The sequence below is a fragment of the Haemorhous mexicanus genome, chromosome 3 (genome assembly GCF_027477595.1).
Source record: "Haemorhous mexicanus isolate bHaeMex1 chromosome 3, bHaeMex1.pri, whole genome shotgun sequence".
Taxonomy (NCBI): Eukaryota; Metazoa; Chordata; class Aves; order Passeriformes; family Fringillidae; genus Haemorhous; species Haemorhous mexicanus.
Window position 1 is genome coordinate 104032545 of NC_082343.1, and position 19215 is coordinate 104051759.

The 19215-nt window shown below is 40.5% G+C and overlaps 1 protein-coding gene across 2 annotated transcripts in view; it reads right to left on the reverse strand.

The window, feature by feature from the left end:
- Window positions 1-15540, reverse strand: part of ROCK2 (Rho associated coiled-coil containing protein kinase 2) — a 104937-nt gene extending 89397 nt beyond the window's left edge. Inside the window, exon 1 of one of the 2 annotated variants that reach the window (XM_059842881.1) lies at window positions 14946-15538. In XM_059842881.1, the coding sequence (XP_059698864.1) occupies window positions 14946-15095 (150 nt within the window). In that variant the 5' untranslated portion in view covers window positions 15096-15538. Of the gene's footprint in view, window positions 1-14945 lie in introns of both variants that reach the window. The other variant, XM_059842882.1, reaches the window with a different exon arrangement.
- Window positions 15541-19215: the final 3675 nt, after the last annotated feature.

Below are 19215 nucleotides of genomic sequence, written 5' to 3' on the forward strand. Positions count from 1 at the left end.
GAGAAGAGCTTCAGGGAGACCTTACTGCAACCTTTTAATATTTAAAGGGAGCTAATTGGAAAGTTAAGAGACCTTTTAGCAGTGCCTGTAATGACAGGAGACAAGGCGTAACCTTTTTAAATTCAAAGATGGTAGATTTATAATGGACATGAGAAAATCATAACAGTGAGGATGTTGAGACACTGGTTGCCCAGAGAGGTTGTGGATGCCCTGACTCTGGAAAAGTTCCAGATCAGTTGGGATGGGGCTTTGATCAATCTGGTTTAGTGAACAATGTCCCTGCCCATGACATGGGGGTTGGAACTACATTATTTTAAAAATCCCTTTCAAGTCAAACTGTTCTGAAAGAAATTCTGTAATTCTGAAAGAATTTTGTAATCAGTACTGAAAATGATACATCAACAATCAGCTATTTCCTTAATTTGTAAATGGTACCCATCATTAAAAATACTTCTTTCTTTTACCAACTGTAAAATTAAACATTTATTTTATGTAGAACCTTCAGAACAATTTTGTCTATTATAAATATATCTACCTCTCCATCAAAAACCTAGAAGTAAAACCTTTGTTCTTTAAACAACCTTGTTTCAATGCTAACACCACTGATGTAGTTGATGTTGCCCTGATGTAAGAATATAAAATCAGAAAACTGTGTAAGTGTAAGGTTAAATTAGTATTGATATAATTTAATTCAGTCAGGTATCAAAGCAGGCTGCAGTGGTATCAGTCTGCTTTGTGCCCATGTAACAGAACCTACATACTGGAGATGGAGCAATAATAACATGGCACCAAGAACAACTTTTAGCTAATCACTGGCAGCTAACAACTGAAATTAGTCATTTGGCATTTCTTATGTTGATGGATTCCACTATTTCCAGAAGAAAATACGAGCCAGTATTTATCCTTAAAACAAGCATGTTTACTCACAGATTCCTGCTTTTTCCTAAAAGAACAGATTAAAGCAATAGACTAAAGCACAAAAAAATCTGTTTAAATTACCTAAATTCAAACACAGGCAAGTACTAATCAGAATTTACTTTTTACTAGGTTTTTTTTTTTTAAAGAAACCCTTTCCAGTTTCTACAATTTTCTCTGTACACAGACTAGTAAGACAGTATGATATTACCCCTGAATGTGATAGCAGAATTTATTTCATTCTTTTATTCTCATTCTCTTTTCTCCTAAAGTTATATTAGCATATTCGAGCTGAACTGAAGTGTTCTCAGTAATCTGAAAGAAGCTACAGAAGAAGTATTTGCAGAGCAGTGCACAAATTTTTTTTCTTGTACCAAGCTCTCCTCAAAGTTTCATTACCAACACTGTGGTAGGACATGCAGATGATGGCCTGCATTCAGAAAAAGTAGGCTGCATCAATAAACACACCATTCACTTGGAATCTACCTCTTTGGAGAAAGGAGATATGCTGTGGATTTTTAGTTTGCTTTGGAGAGGTTCAGGGTTGTGGGTTGTTTGGTTTTTTATGTTATTGTGATAGTTTACAGACTCACAGAATAGGCTAAATTGTAATAAACCCACAAGCATCATTGAGTCCAACTTCAGGCCCTGAAGAGGACACCCCAAGAAACCCACCATGTGCCTGAGAGGATTGTTCAAATGCTTCTTGAGCTCTGTCAGGCCAGTGCTGTAACCACTTCCCTGGGGAGCCTGTTCCAGTGCCCAACCACCCTCTGGATGAAAAACTTCTTCCTGATATCCAACCTAAACCTCCCCTGACTCAGCTTCATGCTGTTTCCCCAAGTCCTTTCACCGGCCTTGAGAGTGAAAAGATCAGTGTCTGTCCTTCCTCTTCTCCTCACGAGGAAGTTGTAGCTGCAGTGAGGTCTGCCCTCAGTCTCCCCTCCAGGCTGAACAGACCAGGTGACCTCAGTCACTTCTCACATGGCCTCCCTCAGGGCCCTTCGCCATCTTAGCTGCCCTCCTTTGGACACTCTGCAATAGTTTCATGCCCTTCTTACCTTGTGGCACCCAGAGCTGCCCCCAGCACTGGAGGTGAGGCTGCCCCAGTGCAGAGCAGAGCAGGACAATCCCCTCCCTTGCCGATCTGGCCATGCTGTCCCGATGCCCCCAGGGCAGGGTTGGCCCTCCTGGCTGCCAGGGCACTGATGGCTCCTGTTCAACTTTCTGCTGACCAGGACCTCCAAATCCCTTTCCATGACACTGCTCTGAAGCATCTCACAACTGGGGTTGCCTCATTCCAGATACAGAATCCAGCATTTGTCCTTGTTAAACTTAATATGGTTGGTGGTCATTCTACAAATCTGCCAGCATTAGCTGAGAAAGTGATTCAGACTAGTTTTAATCCAGGTTAGGTACTCAAAGCAATTCACAACACACCAGCACAAATATTGTGTCACCACCAAGGTGGTGCCTCAGGGAAGCAGGTGGAGTTACTGCTTTAACTGATAGGGAAACTATTTGTGTTAGCCATTTGTTTTTAAATGGATTCATGTAACTACTAAAGGAGAAAGACAGGAGTTAAAAAGTTTCTGAGATCACTGAGGCTTAGTTTCTCACACTGAAAAACTTCTCTGTTCTTCAGATTTCTGAACATTTCTTGTTCTTGTTTTAAAAGCTGCTTGGTATCTTCATCTAACACTGCACAATTTTATTGGTTCATTTACAAATTCTTCCAAGACAGATGTATTTTTGTTAAATACATAAAAATTTGATTGGCACTACCCTTAATGACAGAAGCACTTAAACAAATACAAAAATATAAATTTTTAAAAATCAAAATCTAGACTATTAAAGAATAATCCAGAAAACCTTATTCCAGTTATCAAGACCACAGAAGAGCAGACCATGTCTGCTCCTCTTCTAAATGTGCTAGTCCTAAGGCAGAAAAGTTAAGTTGCTGCCATTAATAATAATTACTGCACATGTATCTGAGAAAACATCTGTCCTCTGTTGTGCCCACTTTTCCCAAATTTTTACTTACAACACCCCCACTGTTGTATCTTCCTTCATAGCATTACAGAATACCTGAGAATATTTAAGCTTGTCTTAATTACTGCCACATTTACATCCACATTACAGACCACAGTTATCTGACCCAAGCATGGCACTCACCTATTTACTAAGTTCGTGTCTGCAAAATCTCCTCTCTTTCTGCTTCTAGAAGTAATTCAGAAACAGAGACAGCGTCCTACAGCATTTTTAAGCTTCCCTCTATTATGGCTGATAGAGATCTTCACAAAGGAACCCACATCCTCAGGAAGTTTGGTCTCAACCTGACAATGAAGTACCTTGTATCTTCAGAATGGTAGGACAATTTCATAGCCTTTTCAAGGTAAAGCAAAGGCTCCTGGGCACTGTAAAACTTGAACCAGATATAAAATATTCTTTCCAATTCATAACAGCTCTGCAAGGTAGTAGTATTATCTTCATATATGCGGGCAATGAAATCCTGCCTTTTCACCTTGTCAGAAGATATGCAGGACTGCTTTCATTGAGACAGTTAAAATAAAACTCTATCAGAATTTCTTTACAAACTGGCATTAAAAATATCAACTGAGATTATGGTAGAAAAAAAGAAATTTTAAAATAGAATAATATTTTTCAGTTTATTTAGTTTGTGCTTATTCCACCATAATCACTTTCCCTTTTTAAAGCAAATATATCTTTGGAATATAAAGAATTAAAAAACCCCACAACTGTTAAATAAAAATATGGCAAGAAATTCAGGACTAAGTGAATATCCTTAATTACTCGGGAAAGCAAAGCAAAACAGAAAGTAGATTTCAAATTACTCATGGTTTTATAAGTGGAAAATTATTTTCCCCCAGACAATAACTCGATTTTTCTTAAATTTTCCTTCACCTTTGGCAACAAGTGATTCTTATATGGAAAGTCAAGAAAATATTTGCCTAAGACCTGAGTAGGTTAATGCTCACAAGAGCCGTCTGCATCAGCTGCTTCCTCAAGGAATCACAATTTTTACATTTGAAGAAAAAACTCGTGCATAAAGACCATTAAGGTCAGAAGAAGTGTATGCACTTGGCTAAAGATTGTGAGGAAGAAAAAAAATTTACATAGGCCTCTTGTAAGAGTATTTTTGCACACATCCTATATGAATATACACAGGGAGAGAGTACACAACCTTGACCTAACCAGAAACAGGACAGCCACAACAGCATGGCACCACCCAACAGCAAGCAGAGATCACTACTAATTCTCTACTAAAGCAGAATTTAAATCTGGGGATACAAAGTCCTTTTATCAACACAAAACAGTTTAATAGATTCACTGCACATTGAAGCCAGTCTAGACATAATTGGGTCCCTAAATAATTTGAGTTTCTTGTCATTTCTTATTACCCTACATGGAAAATGTGCATACGACTAGCTACATACACCTCACTGTCAAAGAGAGTTCAGACATACAAAAAAATTGATTATTGAATATGTTCACTTATTCAAAGACTAGCATTTTCAGAAATAACTCAGGAATAAGATGAGATAATTGGCACTGCTCTTGCTTCACTTGTTGCTACAGATGTGGCCTTGGAAACTATCATTCACTCTGTGAGCACTGGAAAGGTTCATTTTAAGCCTAAATTCCTGATCATTCTGCTGGTTTTGACTTAAATCACAGATTCACAGATATACAGAATATTCTAAGTTGAAAGGGTATTCTGGTGAATCCTTCCGTGAAACAAGAGCAGCACCTGAACCTCTGTGTGAAGCCTCCAGTCCCTTCGCTGTAACCACAGCAATGTTTCTGGACAACCTTGGGCCAGGAGCTTCCCACTAGGGACAGGGCAACACCACACCAGCTACAGGGGAGAACCCTGACACAGTCTGAGCTACTGCTATTAGACACAAACTTACAGATGACAGTGACATTTTACCACAATAACAACTTTTTCATTACTTTTTTACATGCAAACACAAAGAAGATAAAAATGTTATGCTTCTCTCACAATCCATATGTGCTTTCAGCATCAGTGACCCTATGATATTACAACTTCAAGCACATTTGTTTGTCCCCCACTTCCATTTTAGAGGAAAACTGACCCAACAGTGCTAAGAGTTCACACATGAGAAAAAAAATCAAGGCATGATGGCAGTAAAACCAAAGGAAATTCCACAATTCAGAAACTTAGTCTGTGTGTAAACCCAAGAACAATTCCCATGTGCCAAGAAAGGAGTCCAATTATATGGAAGCCTCTTCTGATAAACTCTAGAAAATAAGCTTGAAATCAAAATAGAAATAAAAAGTTCCACCTTGGAATAAAATGTGTCTAAGACTTTTCTTCAGTCCTGCTTCCTGCATATTCCTAAAAGGCAAAACAGCCATTCCTCTCCCCTGTGACATTCAGCATCCATTTGATGTAAAACACTGATAAACAGAAATAACGTCAGTGTACATTCACTTGGTTTTGATTTAACAAGAGAAATTTGTATTGCAAGTAAACTGCAATTTTTATTAATTCCCATCAGTCTGTAAGACATACTGCACATCTTCCCTCATAAATTTAGACAGAGTGATTTCAAAACACAAATACCATATCACCATATGTACTTTTACCCAACCTATAGCAAACACTCTTTCAGCAATATGGCAGAATAAGCAGAACAGTCCACTCTAGGTAGAAAACATAAAACAAGCTCTGCAGTTGAGCTCAGTGCTGTCTTTGATTTTCTGATTCAGTGAAGTCCTGTAGTAGAGTCATATAAAATAAAGCCAGGAGCTTTTTAAATAATGAACAACCTCATACTTTACAAATCTTTTAGTTAGATTCTTCCCTTTATATCTGTCAAAATTTGCCAAAGATGTTTTCATGGGTAGAGAGGGGACATTTGGGACTTCTGGCACTTGAGAAACACTGCAAGGCACATGTGGGAACAAATACTGGTATTTCTTCTAAAAAATGAGAGCACTGAAATAGTTTATTTTGACACTTAAACTGCCTTTCTTCAGAGGCAGCCAGCCATTAAAATAGATGAAATGATTCACACCTCATGGTGCTACTGTTTCAGGCTTCTACGCACATAAACTATTCTTCATCACAAGTGTCCACATTTAGAGGTTTTCTTTATAATCTCGGTAGAAATCATTTCTAAACCAGAGATCTAACTGCATGTCTATGATTAAAAGGAATTGCCAACATAATTTTTTTTCAGGAGATGCAGCTTATATTAGTATATTTATTATTTCTCTTTTAATACAAGCTTAAAATATTTCTGACACAGAACACCACATGAATACAAAACAATGTTCAGGCTGCCTCGTTTGCTGTTACATTCAGGTTTTACCAGCAGAATTCTGACAACAGAGTTCTGCTGCTTCCTACCCTCACTGTCAATACTGCCACATTTGCAGAGTCAAGACAAATCCTTCAGTTCTGAGAAGATGACAAGTGAGGAATAAGGAAAGTAACTTAAAAATACAATAAAAAATAAGCCCATTCCATATAATTAAACTAATACTGAAAAAAGAATTTGAAAGCAATTTAAAAAACAGCTTTAAAAATTTAACAATTTAGTAATAGGATTTTTTTTTGGAAAGCGCAGCTATTTTCAGCTTTCCCTATCAGATCTATAATTCAGGTGCTTGTAAGACCAACATGGATGCAACTCTTAAGTTTAACAGAATTCTTATTTTGTACTCACAGAGAAAAAAAATTAACATAGAATAATACTTAAATTAATAGCAGCAGCTGCAATACAATCATAAACTATCAGTACCTCCTTGCCAGATGAGTAATTCAAGCAGTTGTTCTCAGTCACTTTTCATATAAAAGAACATAAAATAAAAGGGGGCTATTTTATAATCCAGGTTTATACACCCTAAAGAGGTCATTAAATTGAACAGGCCAAGAAATAAAAACTATGGCTTAGTGCCCAAGTGGCCTAGCTTTTACTGCTGGAGAAGGAGGTCCTGAGATGTTCCCTAAAGGAAACAGATCATGCATGCATACCCCTGGCATTGGAAAGGTTTTCATTACTCACTCACTAAGCCAACAGCTTCTAACATGCTTCTAACATGCTATTATTCCCTGCTCTTCTCCATTTTCCTAAACTATTAGAAGGAATAATTCTATTCCTAAATTGAGAGACTTCATGGCTATTTTATCACAAAAGTTTAAAATTCCACAAAAAACCCCATAACTCAGAAGTAAAGCATAGTTATAAAATTGTGCAAAGGGTGCAACCAATATTAAGTAACCTCACAAGATCTTTTATCTATTTACTGCAGCTTGTTTCCAATGACTTTAGTTGCACATTGTAGAAGCCTATCATAATATAGCCTTCCCTATATAGCAGATGGTACTAAAAGTAATTTACAAATAAAAATCTGTGTCCTAAACATGCAACAAATGACAAGGCTTGTCTCCCTAATCTTGTACTTTATATGATCAGCACTAAACTGAAAACCAAGACTAGAACAAACTAGTTACAGTAACCACAAGGAAAACCAGTTTAAGACTATTTTCTGTATGAAATAGAATATTTTTATAGCATGGGCAAACCAAACGTTTGTATATCCCTCAACCAAAACCAGTGCTATTACTGTTTCTAGAGCATAATCTCTTTGAAAGTATGCAGATACACAGTACTGTGAATTTATCAATGCAGCACTCTTCATTTCAAACAAAAGAAAAATAAAGAGGGTCAATCAAGTTGTACAGTAGCAACAAACACAAGCAGATTTCCAAGTTTAGAGCTCATTCAATAACAAGGAATTCCCAAAGAACCTGAAGATCCTTCTCTCTGTTCCATACTAGGGTAAATCTATGCTGTTGACAGAACTATGTTTGATATTTAATCAACAATTAAGCTATAGACTTTGGACAGCTACCTGTAACAGCAGTGACACGGACAAAGAACAATGATGTGTTACAGCCTTTAAATTGTAATCAAGATTTCAGTTAAACTTTAAATAGCATTTGGAAGAAAGTGTGGAACTCAGGCATTTTTTTCTTCTAGTTATTTATTTATTTGGTGATAGTAACAGTCAACATTATGTGTTTTGAGATTAAAAAAAAATAAGAGTATTTGCTAAAGCTTAACTTTTCTTCTTTCATAGTTGTTTAAGCATACTTTCAAGCCTGTATGTGACCTCCTCTTCATTTCCTCTGGAAGAAAAGTACAAGAAAATTCTTCTGTTTGGATGAGTCACCCAAACTTTATCTAGCTTTATGTAGGATCCTGTAATTCTGTACTTTAAATACAGACTAATAAAATCAGTACCCATGATTTAGAACAGTCAAAAGGCAATAGAGCAATTACTTGATTACCTGAATCTTCAAGGTTTAGAATTAAACACTTGGGCATAGCTTATTTGTGATCAGCTTTTTTAATCACATAAGTCTATTCTAAATATTAAATTATTTTCCAGTACATCTTAAAAATAAAGCTTCATCATCTCCATTTCATATAGTTGGAAATGAAGAAAGATTTGTCTGAAACCATAAAGTGGTCTCAGTAGATTAGGATTCAGACCCTCCCACACACCATTTTCTTTATTCTCTGTACCATCTGAACAACACTATCCTAAAACAAAATGAACGAAATGACTGTGTAATTAAAGTAACAATGCTGAACACTAACATCAGAACTCATTAGTTTCCATCTAGGCACACAAAACACAAAGCATGTGATTGGTTATTTTTTGCAAAAGATTTGACTTAGGTAAGTTGTTCTACATGAAATAAAATTAATGGTAGATAAGCATAACCAAAACCCCACTGTATGTCACACCCAGATTGTTTTTCTTCTTGTGTCTATCACCTTCTGCACCCTACAACAAATGAAGCAGAGACTGAACAGGAGGCACGTTTCACATGACAATGAAGAAATCTGTGTCCATCCAACAACAAAACTCCATGATACTTCACAGACAAAAAAGGGCCCCTCTCTCAATAACTGTAACAGCAGCAGATGAACACAGAGAAAAAGCTAAGTCCACACCACAAAAAGCACCTGTTACAGACTGAGACTATCCAGCACAGTGAAATCTAGACAAAATTCACAAAATCACAATGTTCCAAATATTGCAAGCCGTTGGCAGATTAGGGGCCCAATCACTGATTGAAGCATACAGTCTTAAAACACTGTTAGCAGGGAATGAATATAATGTTGCCAAGGAAGGATGCAGGCAATCTCTCACCTGTGCTCAGGCAGCCACGCGTGGCGGGCAGAGGCACTCAGAGCAAAGCGGGACTCTTCGGACACTGCACTGCTGCAGGAGCTTCACGCACATAGGTATGGCTGGGCAACTACATTCAACCTTGCGTTTACATTGCCAACAGCTCGTTAAAAAAAGTTTATTACTAGCCAGGTCTGCCAATATAAACACTGTATTCTTGTTCTTAACCAATGGGATGTACCAAGAAAAAAAGTATTTTAAAGAAATTTATTACTAGAAACATTCACTGCTTTACAGTGTAACACTTAAGAAGAAACCTTGGACACAATATAGCATTCTTCCCCCCAAAACCTCCCATGCTTATGAGTTGTAAAAATATACAGATTTAATTTCTTTAAATATTTCATTATGTAAAACTCTACTACCCAATTTTAATCACTTTTAGCTTTAAAATCCAAAGTCAGCTCCTCTGTGACACTGATACAATTGCAGTCATATTTTGTAGATCAAACACTGGCAAGAAATCATCAACTAATTGCTGTGTAGATTGGCTACTGAGGTAGCACTTTCCTTCCATTTGAAATTAGGCAGCTTTTGTTATGGATTGCATTACCAGACAACAAGCCAAATGCTTTGGCACTGCTCTGCCATTAGTTAGCACTGAAAATGTACTTAAAAAATCAGGTTCTAATAAGCATTTGCACACATTTCAACTGAAGCTGAGACTACTAATATTTGGAAATGTGAAGAGTTCCTGAATTTTTATTCCTGCACACAGAAAACAGAAGAAAACTCTGCTAATTTGCTAGTGTAGGTGTATTTATGTTTCTTTTAAGTTGTTACAAAGATTGAACAATTAAAGGATACTAATGACACACTCTGCAATCTGATCAACAGAGATGAAATACTGGGAGTGAACATGCCTATTGTGAATACACACACACAAAATCTGCATGCATCTCGTGTGGCAGTAAAAAGACCTGAAGCTGAGAAAAATGTACTTTCTGCTTTCTCAAACCAGAAGTGAAACACTTTAATCCTAGTGTAGAACAAGACAGAATATAAAAACACATAAAGCTGTCAGAAAAGTAGAACTATCTTTTTCCAGCTAACTATACTGCTATATATAAATCCATCACAGGGGAACAATGAACAAAAGACAATTCAGTTTCCTTAAGGATCATAATTTTTAACTCTGCAGTAGATGTTCTAAACTTACAGATCAAAAATAGAACATTTATAGAAAGAGTCAGAAACTAAGAGAGAAATCACAGCACAGGAAATATAACAAACAAGAAAAGGTTATTTCTTCAACAACAGATAATCATCTAGCCTTCAAATTACTCAGTGGGCAATGAATTTTAGATCAGATCCTGCTAACTGCTACATATGCATCTCTTCCCTGTACTTGCTGGCTCATATTAACACAACAGATTGTTCTTGCTGATTCAAAATTATGTGTGGCAATAAATTCAGGAAAGTGAAACAACTTTCATATTAACTATGAAATACTTAGAAAGTTCCTAAGGCTAAAATCCTGCAAGGGATACCTTGTATCAGCCATGATGACCTGGAGACCCTGAATTAACAGAGCTCAGCCTAGTGATCTGCTCAATTAACATCTTGGCATCTACTCAGTTGATGAGATCTTTATGGACAGATGCACCTACTGAAAGAATGGGAGTCACAGCTGTATCTCAAATCCACTTTTCATTAAGAATAAAATTCCAGGGTCTTGATGGTAATGATCCATTGTAGATGAACATCTATTCATGTTCAAACTAGTGTAAATACACAGTTTACTGTCAGCTTTATTTAAAAAAGAAAGAAATGGCAAATTAGTTCAGTTTTGGTTTGCGGGTTTGGGTTGTAAGGCATGTGTATTCTGAGACACTTGAGCACTCTCCTGCTAATCATCTCTCCATTTCTCAGTCCACCATGCCCGCATGCCAGCATAGCCCAGCACTGTGCTCACAATTTCACTGATGCACTGCCTAATTAACAGTTTTAAGAGCTCCTTCTTTCAAAAGCTGACACAACCATAGCAGAGCAGCCAGAATATACTCAACATTTTACACCTCCAGTGTAATGCCAAACTTCAAGCTTAACACTAAAATCCTGAGGCTTGCACTGAACGAGTGAGTCCAAGGGCAAACACCAGCACCTTTCTCTGGACAACTGCACTCGAGCAGCTCCAGCCCAGGCAAAGCACTGCAGAAAGAGCGTGGTAAGATTTACCAGAGCTGTTCATCACCACCACACAACTCAAAAGTTGAGTTCAGCATGTGCTGAAGTGATACAATTACTTATGGCAAGGAAGCATGGGTCTGGATTAGTTTTACACTGCCTACAGTGACCTATCTGCTCTTGTTTTAGAGAAGGTAACACTTGCCAAGGCACCCCTAGATAATATGTACGAAATACTATCAAAAATAACTCCGTTCATACTGTAGATAGATTTTATGTGCAAAATCATAAATGCCCAAATATATTTGAGCACTGTTAAGCTCTCCTTAAATGTAGCTGTCAACTTGGAACTATTCGGTAGGAATGTATTTATAGAAGGGTTTCTTATGGATCAGCCAAGGTCAAATGCCATTAAGTGCTATCATCCATGTGTACATGCAGTACACATAAAAATGTCACTTCATTAAATTAGTGGGTGACACAACTGGCAGAAAAGCAAATAATAAAAATTATGGTAGCTTTACAAAGTAATCTGCATGATCTAAATGTAATAGAGAAAACAGGTTTTCATAACCACTAATGCACTGTTACATGCCCAAAAAGAGTAAGACTGTACCATAGAAAGCTGTGACAATATCAAAATTATTTATCTTAGCATAGGCAACCTAACAACAAGCTTTCAACAAGACACAATGAGAGAATGAGCACTCAGCCAACGCCTCAATGAGGTTGCAATAACCACTTCCCTTTGTGGATGTCTTTGCTGACACCTATCACTGCACCGAGCACACAGTCCTAGCATTCCTCTTTCCATCTCCTTATCAGACCAAAACCAGAAGAACCCCACCAAGTGCTGGCTGTGCATCTCATCTCTGCTAATGAGTAGAAAGTCCTCCTTTTTTTTTTTTTTTTTTTTAATTTAGAAGAAGGGTGGTAATAACATGCCACACATTTTGGTCGGTTGGTTGTTTCCTGGGACGTTTTATTTTGCTTTCATAACTGCCTATGACAACAAACTAAATGCAGAGTTCTCCATCTCATAATGCCTCTGAACTGAGAATGCATAGATCTTTTCTGAAGATATGCTTTAATCAAACACAAATAATTATGCTCAACACAGGCATTAATAACTGTTAAGGCACACAAGTTAGCAAAAAACCCATTAGAATATGTCAAACAGTCTCTCTTGAGCCCCCAAGGGGGATGGGAGGAACACAATCAATCAATGTATTTGGCTTCATAGATTCTCCTGCTAAAGAAACAGATGGATATGGTCAGCCATCCTGTGGTCAGGAAGGTACGCAAAGAAAGTCTCTTCATTTACAGACACTGAATAAAACATCTCTTGATGACACTGGAATTGCTATCTAGAGAAAGACAGCTTATTACCTCAGCTTCTCACGACTTTCAAATTTACACCATGCGTTATAGATCAACAGCTACTTTTTCGCTTTTTACGGCTTCCCAAAAATAAAGCATGCACACAAAATACAGAATAGCAGCTGTTTATGACTTTTTACACTGTAAGGAAATGAATTCCATTTCGAATTCCATTCCACATTTTTAGTTTTGGTTATGTTATTTTTGGAGGATGGAATAGTGGCATTCCAGCTAGTCTTTTTAAGATGCCTTCCCTGACTCTCAGTTCATGTTGCTGTATTTCTACTTTTAACTGAAAACACATTTCCACTTTTGATAATTTACACTGCAAGGGAGCTGGTTAGTAAACAAGTAAATTTTTCAATATGAATATGCTTTCATACTCGACTATTTAGCAGCACACCAATGCAAAATTAATGTCAAATTGCATAAAGCAACAAAACCAGAGACCAAAAGAAAGCGCTTTTACAGGAAATCTGTCATAAATTTCCTAAATAAGAATAATAAATAGTCCATTATTTTATACACAGATATGTAGACTGCAAAAGCTAGGAAATTTGATTGATTAGCATTATATTTCACTTGCTGCTAGTTTTTTAAACAATACTTACAGAGTGTAGAGAACAGTGATGACCTTTACTACAAAAAAAATGCATTTACAATCTAGCTAACACTCTCCCATGGTTTGCTTTCTCAATGTATTACATGAGATTACTACATTGCTAGCACAGAAAACAAACAAAAAAATCAAGTTCTAAGCAGCCCACTCTCAATTTTGTAGCTAGGATTTCTCTTCAGAAACATGAACATATTTTAGAGTATTCAATCTATGTCCAAGGCATGGGAGGTGAGAGAATAAAAGAATCATGCATATAAAAGTATAAGAGCAGAGTGTGAAAAAGTCTACTGGGGTTAAGTATTAACCTGATGCATTTTTCAGAACGACTGTACTATTTTTAACTGCTCTTTTTTGGCCACAGGTCAAAGTTTTCCAAGCAAAATACCAAAGTGAAAATGCTGGGAGCGAAGCCCAGAGGCAGCTCTCTCTGCTTTGGCCTAGGCAAAAACTTATCTGAATCCAGTCAAATATGTAGCACTGTTTCCCACCCCCCTCCATTGACTATGGCTGTCATTATGCCTCTGAACATGTATGAGAGGAGTAACAGCACCACAGCCTCGGGAAGAACATTTTTCAGATGTTATAGGAAATTCCTATATTCTCCACACAGCACAGGCATACATTCTGTTCAGTCAGTTCCTGTATTTTTGGCCAAACAGAACTGAGTCATTTGAAAGCACAAAAAAAACCACAGTGTTATGTGCCTTGAGCAACTGTTGGAAGGACTGGGATTTATTCCCCCTTTTTTTGCTCCTCATAACTGGGACACATTGGAAATCCTGGAGCAGACTGGAGTAGACGATTTGAAGACCCTAAAGTTCAGTTAAAATACTAATAATTATAATACTAATAATGAAAATAATGATTACAACAGTGATAACAATAATGATAATAATCTGTCTCTTGGCTGCCTTTCTAGATTCCAGACGGTTAAATGAGAAAATCTAACCCCTTTCACACTTCTTCACAAGGGCATAGATTTCTCACTACAGTAAATTGTATTTCATACACTCACACGGGAAATTGCTATTTGAAACAGGACACAGACGAATCAATTTGCCCCAATAAAAAATAAACGTGAAGGGTCACTGGACCCCTCAGTTACATTTCTCCCTTAGGCGTGTCCCCTTTTCCTGAATTATTTCCACATCACACAGCAACCTCAGCTTCACCAGGGGACGTTTCACGGGGGGTGAGCGATGGGTGCCCGGCAGCGCACACAAAGGCAGGTACTTTGGGGACGGACACGCTGCGATTCCCAGGCGCGAAAGCGAACGGTGTGAACGATGCTCGGAGGGAAAACAAGGCGCTTTCCTCTCCCTGGATCAAATCTCGTCAGGGACGTCTCTCTCTTTCCCCCAAATACGATGCAGCTAATCGGGGAGCGCTCGCTTTCCTCTCACAGCGCCGCGCCCGTCCCCTCGCTCAACACCGTCCTAGGGGCGAGGGCCGCTCCCGCCACCTCCCCGCAGCCGGTGGCCCGGCCGGGGGCGTGGAGACGATCCTTCGTCCTCCCCCAGGAAAGCACTTTCAGGACGCGGGAGCCCTTTCCTTCCTTCCCGTTCCCTCCCGCCCGCCTGAGGCGAGGGCAGCGCTCCCTTTGTTCCCCCGCCGAGCGCTTCCCCCAGGCGCGGCCGCCCCTCACCAGCAGGCTCTCCACGTTGACCGGAGAGCGCGGGTCGCGGATCATGGACTCCAGCTTCCTCTGGCGGCCCTCGAGCATCCCCGCCGTTGGCTCCAGCGCCTCGGCCGCCAGGGGAGCCGCCGACATCTTCCCTGCCGGCTGCTGGCTCATCCTCCGGCTCGCCTAGTGCCGGGCCCGCGGAGGGCACTGCGCGGGGCCGCCCGGCGGGCCTAGCGCGGCGGCGAACCCGGGAAGGGCGGGGGCGGCGAGGCGGGAGCGGAGGGCAGCGCCGCCGGTGGCGGCCGCCCGGGCATGAAGGGCGAGGGAAAACGGCCGCTGCTCCGCCCGGGCGCGGGGAGAGGGAGGGGAGAGAGCTGGAAGGGAGGGACGGAGCGCTTCCCGCCGTGCCTCCGCCTCTCCCGCTCAGGGCGTCCCTTGGCGGCCGCCGCCTCACTGCCCGCTCCGCCGGGACATCGCTCTGAGGGCGGTGGGAGGCGGGGAGCGAAGGGGGAGCGGCTGCCGTGGGGTCGGGCTCAGAGTGCGGCAGCTCTCTCTGCAGCGCTCGCCTGCTACTGGGGCAGGAGCCGCGATCCCTACCAGCCTCGCTGTCCTTCGCCGCTCTCCGCGTTCCGCCCACCCCCGGCCCGGCGCGGCCTCCCGCTCCCCGGCCCCGCGCAGGCCGCCTCCCCTACCCACAAGGCCCCGCTGCGAGCGGCGCATTGTTCGGCGCTCGCTCGGCACCCGGCTGCAGCCCTGAGCTCGGCGGGGCCGTGCCGGGCCTGGGCAAGGCAGCCGCTCAGGGACGGGGTTTTGGCACTTGAGACCTCAGCCTGCCCGCATGGCGGCAAGCACACAGGAAAAAAAAGGGAAAAATATTTGAGAAGGTGGGAGAGCAGTGTTTCCGATAGACCAGCAGTGCTCACGGCAGTAATCAGAGATTCGTGGAATGGTTTCGGTTGGAAAGGACCTTAAATATTGTCTAATTCCAAGCCCCTTGCCATGGGCAGTGGCACCTTTCACTCGGCCAGATTGCTCAGGGCTCCATCCAGCCTGGCCCTACCACGTCAGGGATGGTGCACCCACAATTTCCCTGGGAAATGTATTCCAGTGCCTCACCACCCTCATGGTAAAGATTTTTTCCCTCATATCTAGTTTAAGCCTACGCTCCTTGAATTTGAAACCATTCCCCGTTGTTTTGTTGCTACATGGTATTGTCAATAGTCTTGCCCTATCTTTTCTATAAATTCTCTTCAGGTATTGAAAGGCCACAATAAGGTGACCCCAAAGCCTTCTCTTTTCCAGGCCGAGCAGTCCAAATTCTCTCATAGGAGTGGTACTCCATCCTTCTGCTGTGTGTATATCCTACATGTATGAGAGGGAGGATGAAGAACTAGGCAGAGAGGAGCTGTGCTGGGGAAGGTGCAGGCCACCCTCATGCCTCTCGAGGAACATGAGCCTCCACACTGCTGGAGATGGGTACAGCCACCTTGCCCTCTGTGGACACTTTCAGAGGACAGGATGCTGTTTATCAGACCCAGGCAAGAGTGGCTACAGCAGGGAGAGTGTCACTGATGCCTGAGCTGTGGCCGCAGGAATGGAGGTGGGGAATTGGATGGTAGGGATACTCCATGGAATGGCGTGTGAGGTTGTGGCCAAACTATGGTTCCAGCAGCCCTGAGATGTGGCTGCTGGGCAGATGTTCTGGGGCAGAACAACAGAGACTGTGGAAGTGTCATTCACTAAGGTGGAGGGACCTCAGGGAGGAAAGGTTAACATTTTACTGTGTTGACTTTCAGCTGATAGCTGGCTGGCAGTGAGCTGATGTCAGAAAAGCGGCTCAATATTTTAACTTTAAAGGAAGAGGAGAGGGAGTCAGAGAAGTAAATATGTGAGTCACTTGCATGGCTTTGAGCGAGATCTCACTCAGTGATATTCTGAGTCAGGGCCCTGGTGCTAAACAACTCCCAGCTTGAGGGAAGGTCTGCTCTGAATATCCACCCAAACTCCATAACTGGATTCTGCTTTTACAGTCCACTGAGTCAAAATCCTCAAGCCTCACAGAAACATGCACACACAAGAACATTTTGAAAAGTCAGTATGGGTGTTATCACTCACGCTTTACAGTGAACCACATTGAGTTTGTGAGTTTTCTGAAGGAACTGGTGAAATCTGTTTGAGAGAGGTGCTGGTTATTAATATCTTAGGACTACTTCATCTTCAAAACAGATTAGGATCTGCTTAACTGCAGCACCACCAAAAAAAATCACATATTCTCCTTGAACAGTTTATTTGACTAGGAAGTAAAAGAAGTAAGTGTGAGAATGAATTGGGTTGCTATTAGGATTATATGTGGGTACTAACTGGATCATGAAGTTACACAGCCTTGCAAAACAGCAGTTCAAAACTCTAAATTACCTAAAATAAACATGATTTCTTCACTTACAGCCTATTAACTGGCTAATTTTTATAAGTAGCACAACAAAAATGTTTTGGCTTTTGAAAAGGATTTAAAATAGGTTTGGACAATAGACCAAACATAATGAGTGTGTCTCTAGTGATCAATAAGGAGCTTTTGCTAAGTTCTGTTGCTGTGAACAATTTTGGGGTGATTTCAATGAACTCAGAGTTGGGCACTAGGTCATTTGATGATCTAAGCTCTTAGTTTCCTCTTAGCTATAAGCAAGGTGCTTCTTTTTTCTTCAGTTTTTCTTATCTATAAGCTTTGTAAAAACTGATTTTTGGCTTATGTGATTTAATGGCATTGTTCAGGGTGCTATCTAAAAAAAGGTAACAAAGAAAATCTTAAATAAACATAACAGCCCTTTTTACATAGGAAAAAAAGTGTGATTGTGACTTCAAAAGCAAGTGTGTAGAAATAGTACCTTCTTGAAATTCTTGCCCAATAGATCTATTCTTCCACACTTCAGGACATATCTGTTTACTAGCTAAACAAGTTTTACTCTTACAGGGACACATTGACAACGGTTGTCAGCTGAATTCCTTTGTACGACACAAATCCTCAACAGAATCATCAGCAGAAGATTTATTGCTGGTTATAAGTGACTAATTAACAAAAATAGTACTCAGAAAGTCCAATCCTTCTCTCAGTGTTTGCAAAAAATACTGTTTTAACATGCCCTCAAGGGAAAATAACACTACCTTCTGTGGTCTTTCTACCTTTTCTGCCGTCAGTGGTGTAAATCTCTCAGGGTATCACCTATTCCTGCAATAACCATCTAAGGCAGAACTCTTCCTACTCTCTCTGTGTATGCTAGTTTTGAAGTCCTATGCAGTGAATTGTCAAATGCTATTTACTATGTTTTGTAAGGCAAAGTCCAAGCCTTCCAGTGCGTCTGCTGTAGCTTTAAGCCTAGGACTCCACAGTTGGATCCTTCATCTCTCTGTTTGCTCCCTGAAATGTTGCTGAACACTTTAGATATTCTACAGTCCAAATATGTTTTAGGTGTCCCAAGGCAGTAGGGAATTCACTGTTGACCATTTTCACAACTGACTACATTTATAGATACAGATTTGTAAGATGTTGGTACCTGGGGCTTATTGGTTAAAAGCCATCAGCTTCAGGTTGTTCTTTTAGGGTATTCCATAGTTCCCAAGCCTATTCAGGGAGAAGTGGGCTTTGGCTTTGGACCTCAGGCATGCTCTCACTACTATTGCAAAAGAAGCAGAAGCAGATAAACAACCCATGTGTGCATCTGTTTTAAGAGAAGGGGCTGTGCTTTTAGCACTTGCTGCTGGCTAAGCAAGGCTTTTGCAAATCCTCTTTGCAGGCTCCCACTCTGAGAATATTTGAAGAACATAAGAGCTCTACTGACAGGGGAGTTGATTCTCCTAATAGCTAGGTTCTCTAAAATTTAGGTTTAGCATCTCATGGATCTAGTCCATCTTTGTGTTTTGCATATGGGAGAACAGAAGAGCTAAGTGAGTTGCCAGAGATATCGTGGACTATCTCTATCCAATGACATGAATCAACTCTATCCCAAATGAGAAGCAAATTATGACAACAGAGTAAGAAGGACAAAATGTCAGTAGTCCAAGCAAATACAGTCTTTGAAAGCTGCCAAAAGTAAACCATGCCAGACTGCTACAGGCAAAGGTGCATAACTATCATCACTCACTCAGGACACTGCATTGACGTGGATCAGTGTTGTTGTGATGGAAATAGGACAAGTAATTTTTCAGATAATGAGGTCTTGAGACTTTGGAGGGCGTAGCTAAAGATTGTCATCCTACCTCCAGAAAATAATGTAGATTTATGTCATTAGTTCAGGAG